Genomic DNA, 22,249 nt, shown 5'->3' on the forward strand with positions numbered 1-22,249 from the left:
GGCACACTGAGTCTGAAGGTGCGTTCCGATCGACAGGGTCCCTACGCAGTGTTCACTGCTCCCTACTCCCTTAGCACGGTATATCCGTTGAAGTGGACTTCGCTGACAATAATCGCTCATTTGGAATGCCCTGGAACGTCATCAAAGCAAATCAACGGCAGGTCCCGCAGATTATGATTTAACATAAATAAATATTGTAATTTATTTTACTTTCAAATTTAAATACATATAAAATACATATAAACGTATGTATCTAAAAAAATATAGTCCAAATATATGTTTAGACCGTTAATAGATTAACAGATTTTTGTGGTCTTATCTCACACACTTTTTTCCCCCCACACAGCCTATATTTAACTATCCTGTGGTAACATTACATAAAACAAGACAGAGCTTCACCTGGCCAGTTTTACTCTCATTCATAAAATACAACATGCAAATGTAACATTAAACGCCATAACCATTCATAAACACTCTAATTTGTATAATAATAACAACATTTATTGCAACCGCTCCATTGCAGAGCCTTTAAAAAACTTCAACGGCTCTGCTCCATCATTGGGCGAATTCCAAACGGCTATTTTGCGCCCTTCAAGGGCACTTCTAGAAGGGGACGCCATTTGTAGGGACGTTCCAAACGAAAGTGAGCAACTTAATCCCTTCACGAAGGGCCCTTCCAGAAGGCCGTTAGCGAAGGGAACATTCCATGGTCACTTCACGGAAGTGATTTCCGTTAGTGATCACGTTTGCGCAGCGTTGTCAAGGTAACATTTCGTCAGTCATTCCCTTCGCCAAGGGAGTTCCAAACGGTTAAAAGAGACAGAAATGCCCTACTCCCTTAAAATAACTCACTTCAAAGGGATCTGCCCTTCGGAGGGAGTAGGGCGTAGGGATGCGCACTTCCATTTGGAATTTGCCCATTACTTCTAACTGGTGACGCGGTGCGCAATGACAGTTGGGTAGTTTTCCCCGTCCACTTCCTGTGAAGTGAAGTACCGATGTTCCCTTATTCCCTATGCCGTTCGCAGTGCCCTTTGAACTGAACATGTTCGCTCCCTTCGGTTTGGAATCTCACTTAAGATGGCGGAATACCCTGTGAAGTCCACTTCGCAGTCCACTTACAGTCGAATGGAACGCACCTTGAGAAATAGACTTTAGGTTAATATAACGTTGCAATCAAATTAATAATAATAAATAGTAATACACACACGATTATGTATTACAATGTTATGTGTCTGAAACTATAAATATGTGCCACTTGCCTGGAACAAAGTCGTGAGTCCTAGTTTGAAGTCATGACTTATGGGCTAAAAAACCTGCCTGGAACGCAGCATTATTTTCATTTATTTATTTATTATTTATTTTTTTCACTAGACAAGACCCTTATTCCTTTTTTGGGATCGTGTATAGCCCTTTGAAGCTGCATTGAAACTGCAGTTTGGACCTTCAACCCATTTATCCCCATTGAAGTCCACTATATGCATGCAGAGAATTCCTGGAATGCTTTCCTCAAAAACCTTAATTTCATTTCGACTGAAGAAGGAAAGACATGGACATATCGGATGACACTGGGGTGAGTAAATTGTTTCTTGTCCCAATACAAAGACATAATTATTAGAAAAGTTCAACTTCATATTCACTTGTCAAAAACATTTAATGATGTTTCAAAATGAAGTCTATAATGTGCACAAATATTTACCATACATACATCCAACCGAAAACAATTTCACATCACAGTCAGTGACATAAAATATGCACAAAAAAACATAAAAAGCCAGCAACTCTCCACAAAAGCAAGTTAACATCATCTAGAACATTCAAATGAATCTAGTCATACTCAATACAAGTCTGTCAAACCACTGTATTATTAGTATTCTAAATACTATATTCTTGTTTTCTGTGATATGTTATAGTTTCAAATCAGAAACTAAGTTTCCACATGGAGTTACTTCAGAGTGAGGTGACATTGCATTACACTCCTCCATTCAAAACCAAATCTTCAATAAAACAACGTTTTATATATTACATCTAAATCCACAGCTTATTCTACAGTATTAGTTATGATACATTTTCACTTACAGAAAAAAAAAAGAAAAAACAATTTCTGTTGTGAAATATAAAACCCCCACACATTTTCATCTCCATACCCGTGTAACACACACAGTTTACTTTACTTCCCATCAGCCCGTTTTTATCTGTATTGGAAAATGGAAATCCCTTGTGGTGATTGCGGGCACCTGTGCTGAAAGCTTAGTGAATTCTGTTGAATGTTGTTATGAGGTATAAAATGTTCAGGTTTTCTAGTTCTGAATAAGTTTCTGTGTAGAATCTGTGCCAGCTCTGCAATCCCACTACTTTGAATGAGAGGTATGAGTGTTTGTTAGACCAAAATATGTCGTTTAAAATGTTCTCAACCTATACAAAAAGCACTCCCAGGCTATACAATAAAAATAGTCATGTGTTTTCAAGAAAGTGCACATGCTTGTTGGCCCTATGGGTAAGACTCTTATCTTCTCTTGAAACAACGATATTGCTGTACATCAATATAATAAGCCACCCACTTTCTTTGTGTGCTTTAGCGCCCAACAGATCACAGGAAAGCATGCATTGTTTAAGAGGAATAGGCAGCGATGATGAAAACTACACATTGAAACAACATTACCACCAAGAGCTCTTTAATCACACTTCAAATGACTTAAAATTCTTTTTAAATAAAACCCCATCTTAGGATCTGTGAAACGCCCACACTAGTTTCTGTGTTATTTTGACATTTAATACACTTAAAAGTATTACTACTTGTTTCTCTGCACACATTCTGTCCACAATGTATTGCTAAAGCTTGTTTTCTCAATGTGAAAACATTGAGCTGAGAGAAATATGAACGCAGTGATTGTGTCATTGAATTAAAGGGAGATTTAAAGAAGTAACATCTCATGAAAAGACAGTGTTTTAATTAAATATACAGAATATTCAACAATTATTACTCAGCTGTTTATTATTAGCTATTCATAATTATTTGTCATGTGCTAAACTGACATTTATTGAAATCAAACCCACCTTGGAAAAAGTTGAAAAGTGTCCTAGAGTAAAATGACGTCAGGCTAGGATTCACCCTCACTTTTTAAACAATTGTAAACACTAACCATTCCACTTAAAGTCAAATGCTCAATAATTGCTCAAAAAATCTATAATACACTGTAATTTTATATGTAAATAAATATTGATCATATAAAATTGTCAAATTTTTTTTTACCTTGTGTGCATTATCTTTTTGCAGTTATTGTTTGAAAACCAAGGCATTTGTTAAAATAATAATGCGTCACAAGGGAGAACTACAGTCAAACCCAAAAGTATTCAGACAACAGATATAAATTTTGGTATTTTTAACTAGTACACTATATTTCATTTATGCAAGTGAGGATAGCAAAATTCTTCATACAGTGTAAAATTGATTTGATTTGACACTTTGACCTGACCATGTTTTGTTACATAGATTAATTTGTTCTGACACAGTTTAACTCTTGAGTTCTTGTCATATTTTATTACCATTTAGTAAACTATAACAAGTAAACTGATAATGTGAGAATTGTTGAAGATGTCTGAATACATTTTGATTTGACTGTATATGTACTAAATTAAACTGGGAAGAAAAACTGTAATGTATCAGAATCAAATTTAAACCTAAGATTTTGGAATTGGTTTTTCATATCAAATTACATATCACACAAACTTTTTTCTTTCTTCAGCATTGCTAAAAGAAAATTGAAGGCCTGTAGAAAGAAAAAGGAAGGGAATAAAAACTAGCTTGAATTCTCTGAAGGCCTCTCGGTTTAGTGAAGCATAACAAAAGCACTTTTCACAGAGGGGTGCAGTTATGTGGTGCCATTTGTCTTTGTAAAACCAAACAGTTGTGCAAAAAAGGCACTTTGAAGAAGCAAAAAACATCTTCGTATGCAGTGACATCAATTGCAAATGCAAACTTGTACGGAAAATGGCGTCTTGGGGTCAAATATTCAACAAATCTTTGGAATCTTAAAAGTGCTCTATTTGTAAATGCTTCCATGACGTTAAATTACAAAACGAGCAAAATATCAAATATTATGAGTCAGAAAAGCTATAAGAAAAGCTCAGCTTTTAAGCAAGAAATTTAGCTTAGTTAAAACAAATGTATTCATTGATATAAGTGTAAAGGTTCATAATTCTTGCTGTAAATTCACTGTTTGACAGCTAGTGGTCAAAGAAGTGTGTGGGGGAGGAATCAACATGCATATCACAAATCTATTACACCCATATTACCTACATATCAATATGCCAAACGTCACGGCGTGAGATTTGTTGCATTGTCGTATTCTGACATTTGCTGTACTAGCGGCTGATAAAAAATAGGAGCATGTGAAATACAACAGGAATCAACTCATGAAAACAAGTCGACAAGTTTCGAACGCTAGTTTTGCTTTGCAAATGTTAGTTTTGACTGTGTAAAAGATTCAACACTCTGTCCACGAAGTGTCCCTAAACTTCACATTGATTTTCCTGCAGTCCTTCATTGTACAAGTAAGACATATGAAAATATTTACATGTTATATTAGTATTAAGAATTGGGAATCAGTTATTCATTAAGCTCCTGTGTGAAATATGTGGTTTCTTCTTTTTCAAAAATGACTTTTCATGTCCGACATCCCATCATGGCGAGGCCTTCATCTTGTCGACTGTCTTCATCTTGTTCGACGATGAACTATTGAGAATATTCGAAATATCTTGAACTGTCACTAATCTTCAAAGACAGAGAAACGAAAACATGAGAGACTCTGATATTGATATGTACAAAAATATCCACCTTGTTCAGCTTTCTGGATGAAAACATCCTAAATACTTGATTGCTATGGATTCATTATTTCCCCTCGGCCTGTAATGTCAAATCGGACTCCGTCCTCCACTATCCATGTTTGCTTGGCACACAATAAACCATTGGTTGCGATCTCCTCAGAGTTCCATAGCAAAAGCCTGTCATCTATGGACGGTTGATAGATATTACAGCTCCAACCGACATAATACGGAATCAAAAGATGAAACGACCTTGGATATTGACGTAGATTATTCTGTAGCTCTAGTTCTGAGGAGTTTGGCCTTCAAGTCTGTTCCTCTGAGCGCTCATGTGGCCGGTGTTTCAGCCTGCAGGCTGGACATGCGGATTTGTGAGCTGCTCTTGCTGAGGATGGAGAGCTGCGTGCCTCCGTTCACACCACTGCTAGCCAGGGACGGATGCCTGTGTTTCATATCCACCGCAAAGTACCGGTTCACCGTCCAGCTGCGCCATTTTCGTTTGATTTCTGACTGCACCTTTGGGGAGAAACTTCAGAGGGTTATTAAGCTGATTTGATCCTACAGGAGAAGATCTGCAGATCTCTTTCCATGCGGGTCATGGACAAGCTTGAATTTTAAATACAGCTGGTTAATAATTTATACGTAAGGCCAGTGTAATGAGCACTGCAATGGGAAAGGGCCTACAGAGACTTTGCTTTATGCAAATAGAATCCAATTAGGATTTAAAAAAAATTCTAGTTAGAATTTGTAATAATACAATTAGATTTTATGAAATTCTAAATATTAATAATTTTATAATAAAATCACGCTTTGTGACATATTCAATGTAAAGTGCCCACTGAGCCCACTACCCATACCACCAAACCTGTCCATAACCTTACGTGTATCCCACCTCAATAGGAGCAAAAGTGTTTTACAATACAATATGAATACAATAAGTACATTATACTTATTTTTTGACGTGAGTACATAGTTACGGTGGCCGAGAGAGGCCAACACGCTGCAAACAAGAAAACACATGCAAACAGAAAAAAACGACAACAAATTAAGAAAACATCTTCATCAGTTTGACAACACAGGCGCTGCAAATTCTCGCAACGCAAACACAAATACGGAAACGCGCTGCAAATTCTCACAACACAACCAAACTCAGAAACGCGCTGCGAACACACGAAGGCGCTGCATATAGCACGGTCCACAACGGAAATGTTTCAGGGGGACCTCAAAAAGTGACGAACCCATCTGGGACCTGATTATTTGTTCAGTGGCTGTTGGTCAGAGCAGAGGTGTTATCGGTGAACTATCACCTTTTAGTGATAGTATAGTATCACTTAAAGGTGATAGTGATATAAATAATCAGGTCCCAGATGGGTTCGTCACTTTTTGAGGTCCCCCTGAAACATTTCCGTTGTGGACCGTGCTATATGCAGCGCGTTTGTTAGTTTGCAGCGCCCTCGTGTGTTCGCAGCGCGTTTCTGAGTTTGGTTGTGTTGTGAGAATTTGCAGCGCGTTTCCGTATTTGTGTTTGCGTTGCGAGGATTTGCAGCGCCTGTGTTGTCAAACTGATGAAGATGTTTTCTTAATTTGTTGTCGTTTTTTTCTGTTTGCATGTGTTTTCTTGTTCGCAGCGCGTTGGCCTCTCTCGGCCACCGTACATAGTAGTTACGAGCACCTAATATAAAGCAGGACCTAATTTTATATTAAAATGTACATGTATGCTTTTCACTTGCAATAATATTTTAAAGTGTTTTTCTTTAAAATAAAAAAAAATAAAAAAGCTTGACGGACTTACCTCTCCATTAAGAAAGCAGTAAAGAACAGCTACTACAAAACCCTGAGAACAAAACAAGACAAAACAAAAAAAAAAGATAGTAAAAATGTTTGGTTAGCCAAAAGTAAGAAATATTATAATCTTTTTTAAGATATAAATTACATCTAAATATAAATATACACTACTACTCAAAAGTTTTTGAACAGTAATATTTTTAATGTTTTTTTTAAAGAAGTCTCTTCTGCTCACCAAGCTTGTATTTATTTGATCCAAAGTACAGCAAAAACAGTACAATTTTGATTTTTTTTAACTGTTTTCTATTTGAATATTTAAAAAATGTAATTTATTCATGTGTTCAAAGCTAAATTTTCAGCATCATTACTCCAGTCTTCAGTGCCACATGATCCTTCAGAAATCATTCTGATATGCTACTAATAATATATAATTTTTTAGAATTATTAGATGAATAGTAAGATTCAAACTTCAGCATTTATCTGAAATAAAAAGCGTTTGTAAGATTATACACTATACCATTCAAAAGCTTCAAGTCAGTATTTTTTTTTTTATTTAGCAAGGATGTTTTAAATTGATCAAAAGTGATGATAAAGACATTTATAATTATACAAAATGTATTTCAGTTAAATGCTGTTCTTCTGAACTTTCTATTAATCAAAGAAACTACTCAACTGTTTTTAACAAAATAATAATACATGTTATGAGCAGCAAATCTAAATATTTGAATGATTTCAGAAGGATCATGTGACTGGAGTAATGATGCTAAAATTCAGCTTTGAAATCACAGGAATAAATTACATTTTAAAATATATTCACAAGTAAAAATATTTCAAAATTTTACTGCTTTTGCTGTACATTGAATCAAATAAATGCAGTCTAAGTTTCATTTTCATTAAAAAGCTTACAGTTCAAAAACTTTTGACTGCTAGTGTATATAGGATAAATGAAGTTGGAATAAGTAATACTTTTTCAGGACAGATGGTCAATGACCTCAAAATAATACAATTTATGCATAATAATAAGAACTAGACTTCACATTTCAGTGCACAGATAAATAAATAAATAAAAAATAATGTCTCATTGTACAATTGTTTTAAGTTTCAAATATGAGGAGAAAAATTTAACTTCTACCTGAAAAGAACCAAGACCAAGTTCAAACACAAGTCTTTCTCTTTTGCTGACATCTTCTGGTGTGAAAGCAAACACGGTATAGTGAATGCCAAATAGAGGAATGAGGAGAAGAGTGGAGCGAGCCAGACGCCTGTCAATCACAAAACACAATTAATATCACAAAAAGACTCCACATCTGAATGTAATGTTGTTAATCTTAGAAATTGGTTTATATATATATATATATATATATAACTAACAGATAAATGCTGGACTCATTCCCTCCAATATCCGGAGACTGCAACTTCTGCACCAAGATTATAATGATCCCAATAAAGAGTATAAAGTTGATCTGAGAGTAAAGAAGACAAGAGATAATGTGTATAATTAATTCTGCCCTGCTGAGTGAATCAATACAACAATGCAAGAGTTTAACATCACAGTAAAAAGTCTTGTGAATATTTATGGAATATTTACTAGACATACCATGATAGAGGCAAGAACAGGACCCTTGATCACCCACCAGATGGCAGCATTGTCATTAATATCCCAGCATCTGCAGACGAAGTCAGAGATTTATCCAGTTTGACCAGTTTTATTTTGTTTTAAGCTTTTTCATTAAATAACATATTAATTATAGATATAATATATATTAAAACAAATCCGTCATCTTACCCAATGTTATCAAAATGAGCTCTTAAGACTGCCCAGATAGCCACACATATTGTTGGAGTACCTGGGAAAGCATGGGCAATGATATTTTTTTTATAGTAACTTTTTTTTATTTGTTATAACTACATAAGCTATAATAACACTGGTCTTACCCCATCCAATAATGGTGTACCAGTAGAAGTATCTTTTCTCAGGAAAGAAGGTCTCAACAAGCAGCGTAAAGAGATACAAGCCCTCGATGAACAGCCAGAAGTAGTTTGACAAAACGCAATAATGAAAAAATACCATCACTGCTTTACACTCCACCTGCAAAAAGACAACAAGACAAAAAAACAGAGTGAACAGCACATTAATAAAGTATTTATTTGATTTTGATTAACTACAGCATAGTTTACATTTACATATTCTCACTGGATAATTTGTTAAAAGTCATTCTGTTTTGGAATGATATAAAGTTAAGTAAATTATAATAAAATGTTCATTTTTGAGTCGACTATCCCTTTAAAAACAGAAGAGTTAAACTGTTGCACAGGGAAACATTCAAAGCACATTTAGGTAGCTGGCCAAGCAAAAAGCAACTGTGAGGTGACTACAGAGACCTCATTATCTGAAGCAAATTAAAGCACATAACAGCAACACAAACGTGTCATTCTGAGACTAATTCCTTCCTCAAAGAAATGACATGGGCAACCCGGGATGTTAATGGGCCCATCACCATGACTGCCTGGGTATTTGTGTGCAATGTGAAAGAGAGAGAGACTGGGACTCACGGTGTGTGTAAAGCAATGGTTGCTGTCCTCCTCTGCATATAAAATGCCATCTTTAATGAAGACTGAGATGGCCCTCAGGATGAAGGACACAAACAAGTTCATATGAATAAAATTTCTGGTGCAATGTAGCTTCCTGAGGGGAAAGCCAAACACAATAAAGAAATGTTACATAAAACATAACAAAAATGCATCCGATGTGTACAATGCCATTCAAAATGTTTAAGGTTTTTATGTTTTTTAAACAAATCATATGCTCACAAATGCTTCTAATATATTAGAAAATAATATACAGTACAGACCAAAAGTTTGGACACACCTTCTCATTCAAAGAGTTTAATTTATTTTCATGACTATGAAAATTGTAGATTCACACTGAAGGCATCAAAACTACGAATTAACACGTGGAATTCTATAAAATATTTAATTCTATATATACTATATATACTTCTGCACAACACAACTGATGGTCCCAACCCCATTTATAAGGCAAGAAATCACACTTATTAAACCTGACAGGGCACACCTGTGAAGTGAAAACCATTTCAGGTGACCACCTCTTGAAGCTCCTCAAGAGAATGCCAAGAGTGTGCAAAGCAGTAATCAAAGCAAAAGGTGGCTACTTTGAAGAACCTAGAATATGACATATTTTCAGTTGTTTCACACTTTTTTGTTATGTATATAATTCCACATGTGTTAATTCATAGTTTTGATGCCTTCAGTGTGAATCTACAATTTTCATAGTCATGAAAATAAAGAAAACTTTGGTTCAAAGGTGTGTCCAAGGTGTGTCCAAACTTTTGGTCTGTACTGTATTTTTGTATTGTATTCCTGTATATTTATTTCTGACAAAGATGATTTTTTTGCAGCCAGTGTCACATGAGCCTTCAGAAATTTGAGTTTATTAGAGTTATTTGAAAAATAAATCTTTATTAACAACATACTGACTTTAAACGTTTGAAAAGTAATGTATGTGCATATTTTTGTACATCTTGGTGTACTAGTTTAGTATTACATTACAATACACAAACTGCAATGTCCAAAAATCTACATACTAATTCAGTTCTAGCTACTAATTTCAGGGGCTTAACTGTATACTTTATAATTGTGTATCAAAATGCCTGTTAGTGAAAGCTCTCTAATAGCTGGTGCAGGTGTTTTTCTACACTTCACTAGGACAAATGTGTCTAAATTCTGTAGTTTCCACTGAAGATTAGAGATATAATGAACGCTCATGATCTCTTTCTTTCACCCAGGTTGACCTCTCACCTGAACCTACAGAGAATGACCATGGCAGTGGTGAGAGACACCAGTGAGGTGCTGTAGCCCACAGTATACAGAGCCTTTACTGACACATAGTACATGTCCTGCAAACAAAGAGAAGAAATGCTAATTATAGAAATATCGTAAGCTGAAAGGGGTTATGAATATTATGAGGTGTTACAGAATGAACAGAAAGCTGTAAAGGTGAAGGACACTTACTGGACTTGTTCCATTTTCATTAAAAGGGCAAACGTCAACGTAGTGAGGGAACATCTCTGACCAGCCATCCTCAGTGCAGTTACGACTGACCTTTCCAAACTCTAGAAAAGGTGCAAAAATCAGATACATTGTATGAAAAAAGATATATAGAGGTGTATCTAAATTTATACAACAGTTATTTTTGGTCCTTGAATCTGAGTGGTTGAGAGGAGAGGGATATTCTAGTGATATCACAACTTGTTTTACAGTTTGAATCACTTCACTTGCAGTATTTCTCACAGCGAGTGTCATGGTGGATGCCCAAATCCACTATAATTTTATAAATAATACTGTTTTTGTGTCACGGAAAGTACTTTTTGGAGATCATCAGTGGCATCAGTGGTTGGCTTTCATGAACCTGCCAAGAGCAGCCTTACTTCACCATATATATATATATATATATATATATATATATATATATATATATGTGTGTGTGTGTGTGTGTGTGTGTGTGTGTATATATATATATATATATATGAGAGACTTTACAAAAAAAATGTTGTAGTACTAAAATGACTACCTGATCCCATGACAAAAACATACCTGTGGGAACTTTTTCGCAAGACGTAAAATACGTACCAATAAGAGTATATCACTGTAATTTTCAACAGAAATGAAGACTAGAGGCATTAAAAAGCAAGCACTTGTAATCGTTTTCGTACACAGTTATGATTACGGCTCCATATGTTTTGCTTTCCGGTATTGTGCCGAATTCTGACCCCCACAAGATTACTACTGTAACAAGCTTGCTTGGTAGCTCAACCGGCACGGAATTGGACTTCAGACTTCAGAATCCTTGGGTACAAATCCCGTGAAAAACATGACTCACGATGAAAGAGAAGAAAGATGTGAGATTAAAAAAGAAGCTTAAACGGCATGTTTACGATTGTGTTTTTATGTCACATTCACTTTTGTTTACATTTAGGTGTAGTGCAGATAGTATGTTATTTTAAAATGTCACAGAGCCTTAGAGTTATAGCGCCTCAACGGACATTTCAAGTCAGAACTGTGGTGACACGTACAAAACCAACATCACATCAAACGTACTATATGTACGTTCATCTGTTACGGGGGAAAAACTAACACTCTTTTAGTGCCACTCAGTGGACATTTCACATCGAATATGTCACGAAATGTACATGCCACTGCATATTTTGCATCTTGCGAAAAAGTTGCTAGGGCTCAAATTAGCACAACCCCCAGTCCTAATGATATTCTGGTCTAAAGATAAGGATTCCCAGGCAAAAAAAAAAAAAAAACTTATTTCAAGGGAATGATTACTTAAAGGAAACTTGGTATTAAGACCCAGGTATGGCTTAATATAACATAAATTATGTCTCTTACTAAAATATATAGTAGAAAACACAAAAGATTTACGTTATTTAAAAAATCTGTCCTTTTTATACATTTTTTGGACTATGGGCGGCACCATTATTTCGATGATGTAAAATGGTTGCACTTGGTGAGCTACTGGCACTACCTGTCACTATTTTTACTGCAACACAACTTGGAGAATAAAATACTGATACGATGACAACAGCTACTAAAACAGCTTAAATGTGGCGATGTAAATAAGCAAATGCCGTACCATCGATTTTTCCCCATAAGGAGCCTAAACACCCCTGGACATTGAGTGAAATCCACGCTGAGAAACTCAGTGGCTGTGGCGTCATGACAAGAGTCAGCATGTTTACATCCTGCCAGGATGGCATCTAGTGTTTCTTGTCTCTGCCATTTGTAAGCTCTTCCATTAGCTGTGGTCTACTAAAAGCCTCAAAGGCATCAGGGCTAAAGTGAAAAGAACAAAGACGCAGGTCTTTAGGAAGTTTTATTTGTCCACAGACATCTTCCCATTCTTTCCTCCTCTTCTTATCGCTAAGAAAGCAGTAAATACTTACATCGCTTCCCTTGTTGCCCTGCGACTGAAAATTACAAGCAAAAGCCACACATAGTATCAGTATTTTATTTTCCGAGTTGTGTTGAGGTAAAAATAGCAACAGCTATTGGCAGTAGCTCACCGAGTGCAACCAATTCACATCATAGCAATAATGTTGCCACCCATAGTCCAAAATATGTATACAACGATGTGAATTTTTTAAATGACGTAAATCTTTCATGGGTTTTCTACTACATATTTCAGTAAGAGACTTAATATCTGGGGTTCTGTTTAAAAGCATATCTCAACAAACCCCACAATTTAAGGTATCATTCATGTACTCACCATCGTTCTCCTCACTCATCACTTCAAATAGCTCGGGACACGGCATCCACACCACTTGACCAATTTTCGCTGGCTGCCAGCAGGTGAGGTTGTCCCAAATCCATCGGCAGACTGGAGGATTAAACAAAAACACATCGAATATCATAGCTTTAAATCTCTGCCTAACCAACAAGTATATCTTATGTATTATAGCATATATGCCATGTGTTATTGTATGAAATTGCTCCAATATTAGGTTCCATATATGGTTTTACTTCATATGACAATATATTACATATATATGGAAATTTAATATCCGTAGATATATTACAAGTGTGTATAGGTCTATTGTTATTAAAAGTCTTTTAATTTAAAATGTAGAACTTCTGGGTTTATGTCAATGTCTCATTGTTAAAGTTTTGTGGTAACTCTGCCTCTGAACCAGTTTTTATTGGGGTATTTACGGCACCTGAGAATAGAACAGCCTAGTTTAAGATATATTTAGGTGTGCTACTTGACAGCCATTCTTATGATTTAGTGAAAATCAGCGCAAATGACAAGCGACAAAAATAGGCTTCCATCTGCTTCAATAAACCAATAGATTGTAGGAACTCAATCAAAACAATATAAAATAGAGCTTAAAGAAAATGCAACTGAATCAATAAACATCAATCAAGTTTTGTATTTTTTATTTTATTACATTAATGATTTTCCCCCCACTTTAAATATCTCTCTCTTTCTCTGGCTTTCTCTACACATAATTACATGCTGTCAGAATCGCTTTTGTGTTTTTTTATTGTGTGTCTGTGTATGTGTATATAAGCATGCAGAACATCTTAGCTTATTTATCCCTTCATCTATTTTTATTTTGGCATTGCTCTTCAATAAATCCCTCTTGTGATATATTCACAGGGAAAAGAGCCTTTCACAGTGAACCAACCATGTGATTCTAAAGAATCTTATCATCTCCATCAAGGATTAAGGATCCAAAGAGAAATAGTAAAGAGAGCAAGAGTGTGTGTGTGTGCTTGAAAAAAAGGCTGCTGATCTTGATTTGCATGAGCATAACAGCATCTGCCAGCTGTGTTTTCCTCTGCTCTCATCCCTATCATATGTTAGAATGTTTTCACAAGTGCTTTCGAAATATTACTCAGACATTCTTGCAAAGACTTTATTAAAACAGAAGAACTATAACAATATATTTTATCTAGTTACAGTTAGTATTGCAGATTTTTCTTTGTCCATTCCATTTGCATTCTTACATTCTTATTAGTAAGCTCCCACACAACGTTCTTTGCTGCAACCTAATAAATCGCAAAAGTGTACACTTTAAATTACATGCATAAATTCAAACAACGTAAGGTTGACATTTGCTTCTCGGTGGTCTGTGTAAATGTCAGACATTTATATTAACAAAAGGCCAAGTGTTTTAAATATTCGGCATCTCAAGCCAAGCACTCAAACATCTTGTCTCTTGAATTATAACAATCTGCAACAAAGACGCACAGCAATACTTTAAACACTCAGAATGAATTGTTTGCTTGGTTTATTTCAGTTTGGTTTATGTCTAACATTTTTGTAGCTTTATAAAATTAACATTCTAGAATCCTTTTTGTGACCCCAGCGGTTCTAAACCTTTCTGACTCCTTCAAAGTAAAAGGCAATATTTCGAAGGCCTCCAAGATATTACTAGAATTGCTCATTCTCAAGTTTTTTTCATTTACAGAAATGAACATTTTAATTAGTTTAATTAAATACAGTATATAGAATATGTATATATAAATATACACTGCCGTTCAAAAGTTTAAAAAAAGTTTGTTTTGAAGACATTTCTTATGCACATCAAGGCTGCATTTATTTGATAAAATAATCCAGAAATTTTTTTATTTCAGTGTAAAGTAACTGTTTTCTATGTGAATATATTTTAAAATGTAATTTATTAATTTGATGCAATTTATTCCTTTGATGCAAAGCTGAATTTTTAGCATCATTACTCACATGAACCTTCTGCTGCTTAATTTTTTGTTGGAACCTTTTTTTTTTTTTTTTTTACTTTTTTTAGGATTCTTTAGTAAATATGTTAAAAAGAACAGCATTGATTTAAAATCGTTTTTTGTAACAATATTATTTACCTTTTAAATGTTTGTGGTCAAAAAAATTTTATTCTTTCTTTTTTTTGAAGAAATTAATATTTTTATTCTCTAAGGATATGTTAAATTGATATAAAAAAAGTGATAGCAAAGACTTATATTGTTAGAAAAGATTTATATTTTGAATGAATTATGTTATTTTTAACTTTTTAAAACTTTTTATTTTTTTAACTTAAAAAAAAAGAATCACAGGTTCCAAAAAATAATAATAAATCAACATATTAGAATGATTTCTGAAGGATCATGTGACACTGAAGACTGCAGTAATAGCTGATGAAAATTCAGCTTTGCATTACAGGAATAAATTATATTTTAAAATATATTAATATGGAAAACCATCATTTTAAACTGTTTTTTCTGTATTTTTGATCAAGTTAATGCAGCCCTGATGAGCAAAGGAGAATTAATAATCTTTAATAAATTAACTAACTTCATAACTATGTAATTTCAGAAGTTTTAAATGAATGCTCTTCAATGTGACAAAGTTACATCAGTTTTCTAGTCTAGTGACTAGTTTTTTTTCTATTATTTTTCTTACAAATAGCCATTTCTACCTGATTAAATAGAGTAATAACATTTAAAGTTAAAATATAGTTAAAATAAAGTTAAAATAAAATGTAGAGCTTAACATAAGTAGAAAGCACTATATCCATTATAAAAATGTCCTTGACTTAGACATTTAGTCATTTCCATGATGTTTCCAGGTTTTAAAGACAATAAAAACTCTAGTTTTATTATATTATACCAGTAATATCATTTTCTTTTTCTTTTTCTTTTTTTTTTTTTTTTTACAAAAATTAATTTAAGATGAATAATTGATGGACCTCTGGCCGTATTGTCTCAATGCTTAAAGCAAACTGACAAGTATCACTCAAAAGCTGGCACTAAGAAGCCATTAAAGACCGACAACTGTCAAACACTCTTTATTGTCTGTCATGTTAGGTATTTATATCAATCTTATTTCCTCTGTAGCAGTGCCAAACACAGATCCGAAGGAGGAGCTTGTGCGTAAACAAGCTCCAGAAACTGGATAAAACCCACATAAAATAGCTGGGAATTGATGGAAAATAGCCCAAAAATAATACCACTACATATTCCAAAGCTTTGTCTGTTTAGTAAGCCATAATCTCTGCCATAGCACAGACTCACAAACAAATATTCTTTTATTTATAGAATAAGAAATTAATGCATATTATATCCATATGAACACAAACAAGCAGAGTTCAATTCTTTAGGGACGCAAGGAGGAAATTTTTCTTCCAGGGATTCATTGCACCGCTCACACAAAATGACAGATTATGATTTCTCTCCTGAGAACAGCTTTAATTACTTGTGTAAATTGGACACAGATGCCTGATTAGATAAAAGACAGGGCTGCTTGTCTTTGTTCTCCAGAATCTTCTAGAAATCCTGCACATCACTGCTTTCCATATTGCAGGAGAATTTCTGAGAGCTGACTTATGAATTATGACTACTTATGAAATAAATAAATGATTCAAAGAGCCAATGATCCAATCAGTGCTTATTTTCAGCAGCTAAAAATAGGCAAAGTATAATTAGTAAATTTGCCAAAATAATGAGATAAAGATGAAGCGATGTAAACAGTTTATTTGCTTTAAAGGAGACCTATTATGCCCCTTTTTACAATATGTAATATAAGTCTCAGGTGTCCCCAGAATGTGTCTGTGAAGTTTCAGCTCAAAATACCCCACAGATCATTTATATCATTTGAAAATGCCTTTTTTTGAGTTTTGAGTGGAAGTAGAAACACACTGTTTTTTCGTGCATGGCTTTTTAAATGCAAATGAGCTGCTGCTCCCCGCCCCCTTGTCCAGAATAGGGCTGTGCCTTTACAGCTCACACCTCAGATCAGAGCCGGCCCTCCCTATAGGCGAACTAAGCGGCTGCTTAGGGCCCCGCCGCCACTAGGGGGCCCCCACTAGTGATCCAAGTCATTACGTTGCAAAGCGCGTGGCTGTCACTAACCAAGTTTCCATCCAGTTTTCGAACTTTTTTGTTAATCGACAAAGAGAATATGCGTAAAATAAACCTGCGAAATTTGCTGTCCAACCGGCCTTTTACCGATAAAATGGTGTGCATAATGACCTCATCCCTAAAAAAAAAAAGAAACCGTGACATAAGATTTGGTGTATCGCAAAAAAAAAAAAAAAAAAAAATTGCCCTTGAGCTGTTTCCATACATAATTTCGCCTATATTGCGTAAATTATATAGGCTAGTAGCCTGTTCTTTATCCATTTGAAACAAAACCTAATACTAAATGTAAGTGTCAAGAGGTATTTTTTTTTTTACTTTGTTAGACTATTTACTTGATCATCAACAATAATCATAAAAAGGAGCAGTTGTATTTCTATCATTTTTTCTGATTAACTTTTAAATAGGAATGTTAATTTCGATTATTTCTCCTGACAACCGACGGTCATTTTTAACCGTTAACCGACAAGGTTATGTTAAAGTACAATTAAATGAAATTTTAATTAATACGCGGCTGTGACCCATAAAAAATACCTAAATTTGTTTTCCATGGATTAATTTTATACACGCAAAAAGCAGCATAAACAACAGAATGTGAGGATTCACATGGTCACGCACCTGCAGCGATTCTGCAAATGGAGGAAAACATTATAAAAGCTATATAAAAGAAACAAATAGATATGCAAAATATATTTTTCTAAATAAATAATGAATTAACAAAACGAAAAAAAACGTGAAACAATTAGTAGCCTATATCAACCTATGCAGAATTTAGTTTCTTTTTTCTGATGCGCTTTTGAGAAAGCGGCATCCTTTTTGTTTTCTTTTTTACAAAAGCAGACTGTTTGTTTTTAATGTGAATGTGCATAAATAAAATAAATATTTAGAATAGTTTGGAATAATGTCTTACTACTCTTATATGACCACAAACGAAGGAGTAGGCTATTGTAAGTTTCTTCCACTTTTATAAGGGGGAAAAAAATCAAGTGAGCGTGCTGGCGCCTCCTGCGCGCAGTTAAGCATTAGGCTACTAACTGGATCGACAACGCGGCTTCATTGTCAAAATAAAATACAGTCAAACATATTGAAAAACATGCTGTTTTATTTCCTCTCATTTTAGGACAAATCATTTAAATTTAATGGAACGATACTCATAACACAAGAACAAAAATATAAGAAGCTACTAACAAGCCAAAACGAGTTAATTTAAAATGTTGTACTTATCATTCCAATATCCACATAAAACAAGATTTTCAGAACAAAATGAATACATTTTAACTTGCAACGTAGCCTACTAAAGGAACATTAAATTAAGATATGTATGTTTGAGAGGTAACTTGTCAGTTTAATCAAATGAATATGATTTATGCGTTTTTTGAACTGGAAAACGGTGCTTTAACATTAGCAACACGAACAGGGACGCTGCCTCACATTTATTTGCCTCTCTACAAAAAGTGTTTCCAAACAGATTTTTGTGACATTTGAAGTATGGATTAAGAATTAATGTTCTAAAGTTAAACGAAAAAAGATTGTTTTGACACATAAGAAATTTAATCGACAAGGCATTTCCATCAGCTATGTCGAAAGCGCAAATTCCGAAGCTTTACATGTTTTTTTGTTTTTTGTTTTGTTTTGTTTTTTTTCCCACAAAAAAAATCTTTGGATGGAAACCTGGCTACTGGCAATACTCGATTTTTTTGCATGCTTTTGCAAGGCAGGGCCCCAAAATTATCCTGCTTAGGGCCCCCAGATGAACAGGGCCGGCCCTGCCTCAGATACTCTGCTAAAAAACATCTGTTTTGTTTTGATTATAATGTCTATCGTGCTGAAATCATGTGTTTTAAACCACATGGCATGTGAATACTAACCTAAGTTCTTTCATGTCTTATTGCGCTTAAACTGTCAAATACACATAAGTTCGTGTTAAAACACTCATGAGTTACAAAAACAGTTGGTTTTGTCTGTGAAGGTAAACAGCTGGGAAAGAAATAGCATGTTTATGTTAGACCTGTGTGGCAGCAATGTAATATACAGTAATTCTGGGCCTTGAACATGGCAGTTGCGATGCTGTCTATGCAGGGTCAGAAAGCTCTTGGATTTCAATAAAAATATCTTAATTTATTTTCCGAAGATGAACAAAGGTCTTGGTTTAGAACATAAGGGTGAGTATTATTGACAGATTTTGATTTGTGGGTAAACTATTTGTTTAAAGTTATTAAAAATTATTATAATTATAAAGTTAAAATCTATGTATTAAAGGGGTCCTATTATGGTGGTCCTATTATGGTGGTGCACTAGCACATGCTCTCATGCTTGGTGGTTTGATAATCATTATTTTTTACATAATTTACATTATTACAATAGCTTTCTCCCTAGGCTGGCACAAATGGCTCGATTAGTTCCGCCTTCCGAAAAACTTGTGATTGGTTAGCAGTCTCACTGCGTTGTGATTGGTGAACAGCTTAGACTGCGTTTCAGTACTGCTACACCCCTTCCCAAAGCAGCAAGTTCCATGTACAACTGCGCATTTTAAATATGGACATTTTTCTTACAAAAACACACTGGATCGCTAAAGGAGGCTTTCACTGAGCCCCCCAGAGCCATGTGAGGCACTATTATGGATCGACTTGTTTTGGACTGATAGAGAGAAACACTTGTCTATGCCATTAAGTCTATGCCGTTCTAAAGCTTGGGAGTGCCAGGATTATTTTTAATATAACTCTGATTGCATTCATCTGAAAGAAGGAAGTCATATACACCTAGGATGCATAGAGGGTAAGTAAATAATACGCTACAGTAGTGTTGGTCCTATAGTCAGCCTGCGAGATCTCTGTTACATTATATTATCATTATTGTGCTAATTTATTGAATTGTTTACATGCCCGAAACCAGCTCCAGCATGGAGTCTATGGCATCTACGGCGCGGCTCAGATGCAGCCACCGATGATCGTCACTCTAGTCAATGCTTGTGTTTACGTCAGCCGTGGCTCCGCATGTGTTTCGTCCCTCTATACTGCACACGTCAACGGCGCGGCTCCAGCACGGCTACCGGAGCAGTTCACGGACACTTTAGTCAATGCTTGCGTTTATACGAGCCGCCCTGAAGCATCTCAGAAGCAGCTGTCCATTCTACATCGCTAAAGTTAGGCGAATCCCTCACCTCGTCCCTCCCCACCTGCCAACGATTTGAATTTCCGTAGATGGGATTTATTTGAATGACCGCGTTGTGACATCATAGCTTCCGGAAAACAAACGCTGTAGTCCTAAGGAGCCGTTCGATATAGTTCTTGAAAAGGGAATTTAAAAAACGAAATATCTCTCTTTGGAGTGAACTTTGAGATTTGTAACTTTGTAGATGTGTTTTATGCCCAAACATACACACCACACACTTGTTAAAATTAAAAAAGTGAAAAAGCATAATAGGACCCCTTTAAACATTCAGGGAAGAAAATTAAAATTTAATGGAACTTAATGGAGATGTTCTTTTTGTCAGCTGGGCCACTCCCTGAGTTTCAGCTTATAGCTTATAACTGTGGGCAGCTCTAGTTTCATGTTACCACATGAATCCATTCCCTAAGGACAGCTCCTTGTCAAATCAAAATGTCAGCATTTCATTACTGACTGTGATTGTGACTGTCCAAAGGATTATGATCAGTGCCACATGCAGACAGCACCAGAGGGGTCAGTCAGTCAGTCAGTTCTGGAAAAGCTCTGAGCTTATGATCTTCCCCACACTTCCTGTGAACCGTCACAAGGTCTTAAATTCTCCAGCTTAGTCTGACAGCTTTAGGCTTAATTTCATCACGCATTTATTTCAGATCACTTCTAAAATCCATAATCTAAATTGAAACTGATTTTAAAACTTGTTTCTTATTATAAACATCTGCAAGCATGCTATATGTAGATGAATAAAACAGCAAGCTCTGGTAAATCTATTGCTTCACTTCACAGTTGAACACTAAGGCCCAATCCCAATTCTATTTTCTACCCCTTCGCCTACCCCTCGCCCCTTCCCCTTGTCCCTTGAAACAAAGTGTAAAGGGGAAGGGCTAAAATATTTCCCCTAAGAAATGGGACACCACTACAACACTGTTATACGTCATCATAGGTTGTCGCTAGTTCCTAATGTTACGTCAGAGGACATGTGCAGATGTTTATCACTCATTCCAAGATGTCAAAATGTTGTCATGTTTCAAAAAGTACAAATGTACGGTGTACGCACCGTTCATTCACATGTGGCCGTAAGCAAAACAAACAACGCATTATCACATGCGCGGCAAATTGCTAATCAGTGTAGTGGTGCCTGGAGAAGTATATGCTTCATTTGTGAATTTCGTTTTCAACTTTCTATTTGAACGCGTTCGTTTTCTGGATCCTTGGACTAAAATGTTTACAGGGGTTCACTTGTTTAAGAAATTTCTGATCGTAAAAATCAGCTTCTTTTTATTTGTAAGGTATCGTTTTTATTATTATGTACTGATTTAAATTACTGGTGCGGTAGACGTAGCGGGCGCAGGTGCATTAGGCGCAATCATCAAATACATTTCAAAGCAAGCCGGCTCCACGGTCCTGACTGCATAATCACTGCCTTTATTGGGTGTTTTTAGCGAATATTTACATTTATTCACATGACTGGATGTGGTGGACTGCCATGATTTCGGCGAATGTAGGACACTACTGAATAATGCGCATCAGAGGGGATTTAAAAAGTGGAAGTGTGTATACACCGTATACCTGCGTACACCCTCCACTACACCACCGTTGCAAATTGCCGTGCCACTGGTCTTTCATGTTTCTAACATGCAGTCAAGCAGGGCCGGAGTGGGACTCCTTTTCAGCCCTGGAGTTTCAAGCCTTAGACCGGCCCACTTTAGTTCACGACTGACTATATTAAAATGACGTCATTTCCAATTCAGTGCAAATACAGTAGCCTAAGTGTTGCTTCACAGTGAAGATTTATTTGAACAGTTAACACAATATAATGTTTAACAGTATCAGTATGTATTTTCTGTTAGAATTAGTGCTCATAAATATCCAAACCTTGAAATGAAAAAATATCAAATAAATACAAATGTATATTAAGCTATATGTATAAAATAAAGATTAAAATAAAATGTATTAAACTTTCTAATGACACTATCATGTCTTTTTCAAGTAAACAGCTGCTTTATAAGTTCAAATATTTTTCATAAATGAGAACATTAAAGGGTAAATGTCTAACACTACT

At 35.3% G+C, this 22,249-nt stretch overlaps 1 protein-coding gene across 1 annotated transcript in view; it reads right to left on the minus strand.

Annotated features, from left to right (window-relative positions):
• Nucleotides 1-1,635: 1,635 nt before the first annotated feature.
• The window catches only part of adcyap1r1b (adenylate cyclase activating polypeptide 1b (pituitary) receptor type I), a 38,300-nt gene continuing 17,686 nt past the window's right edge, over nucleotides 1,636-22,249 (minus strand). The window contains exons 4-14 of the mRNA XM_073851295.1: nucleotides 12,902-13,012; nucleotides 10,642-10,742; nucleotides 10,429-10,526; nucleotides 9,163-9,295; nucleotides 8,545-8,698; nucleotides 8,396-8,456; nucleotides 8,207-8,276; nucleotides 7,981-8,072; nucleotides 7,742-7,871; nucleotides 6,617-6,658; nucleotides 1,636-5,340 (exon numbers count right to left, since the gene is read on the minus strand). Of these exons, the coding sequence (XP_073707396.1) occupies nucleotides 5,152-5,340; nucleotides 6,617-6,658; nucleotides 7,742-7,871; nucleotides 7,981-8,072; nucleotides 8,207-8,276; nucleotides 8,396-8,456; nucleotides 8,545-8,698; nucleotides 9,163-9,295; nucleotides 10,429-10,526; nucleotides 10,642-10,742; nucleotides 12,902-13,012 (1,181 nt within the window). The 3' untranslated portion in view covers nucleotides 1,636-5,151. The remainder of the gene's footprint in view (nucleotides 5,341-6,616; nucleotides 6,659-7,741; nucleotides 7,872-7,980; nucleotides 8,073-8,206; nucleotides 8,277-8,395; nucleotides 8,457-8,544; nucleotides 8,699-9,162; nucleotides 9,296-10,428; nucleotides 10,527-10,641; nucleotides 10,743-12,901; nucleotides 13,013-22,249) is intronic.

The sequence above is a fragment of the Garra rufa genome, chromosome 12 (genome assembly GCF_049309525.1).
Source record: "Garra rufa chromosome 12, GarRuf1.0, whole genome shotgun sequence".
NCBI lineage: Eukaryota > Metazoa > Chordata > Actinopteri > Cypriniformes > Cyprinidae > Garra > Garra rufa.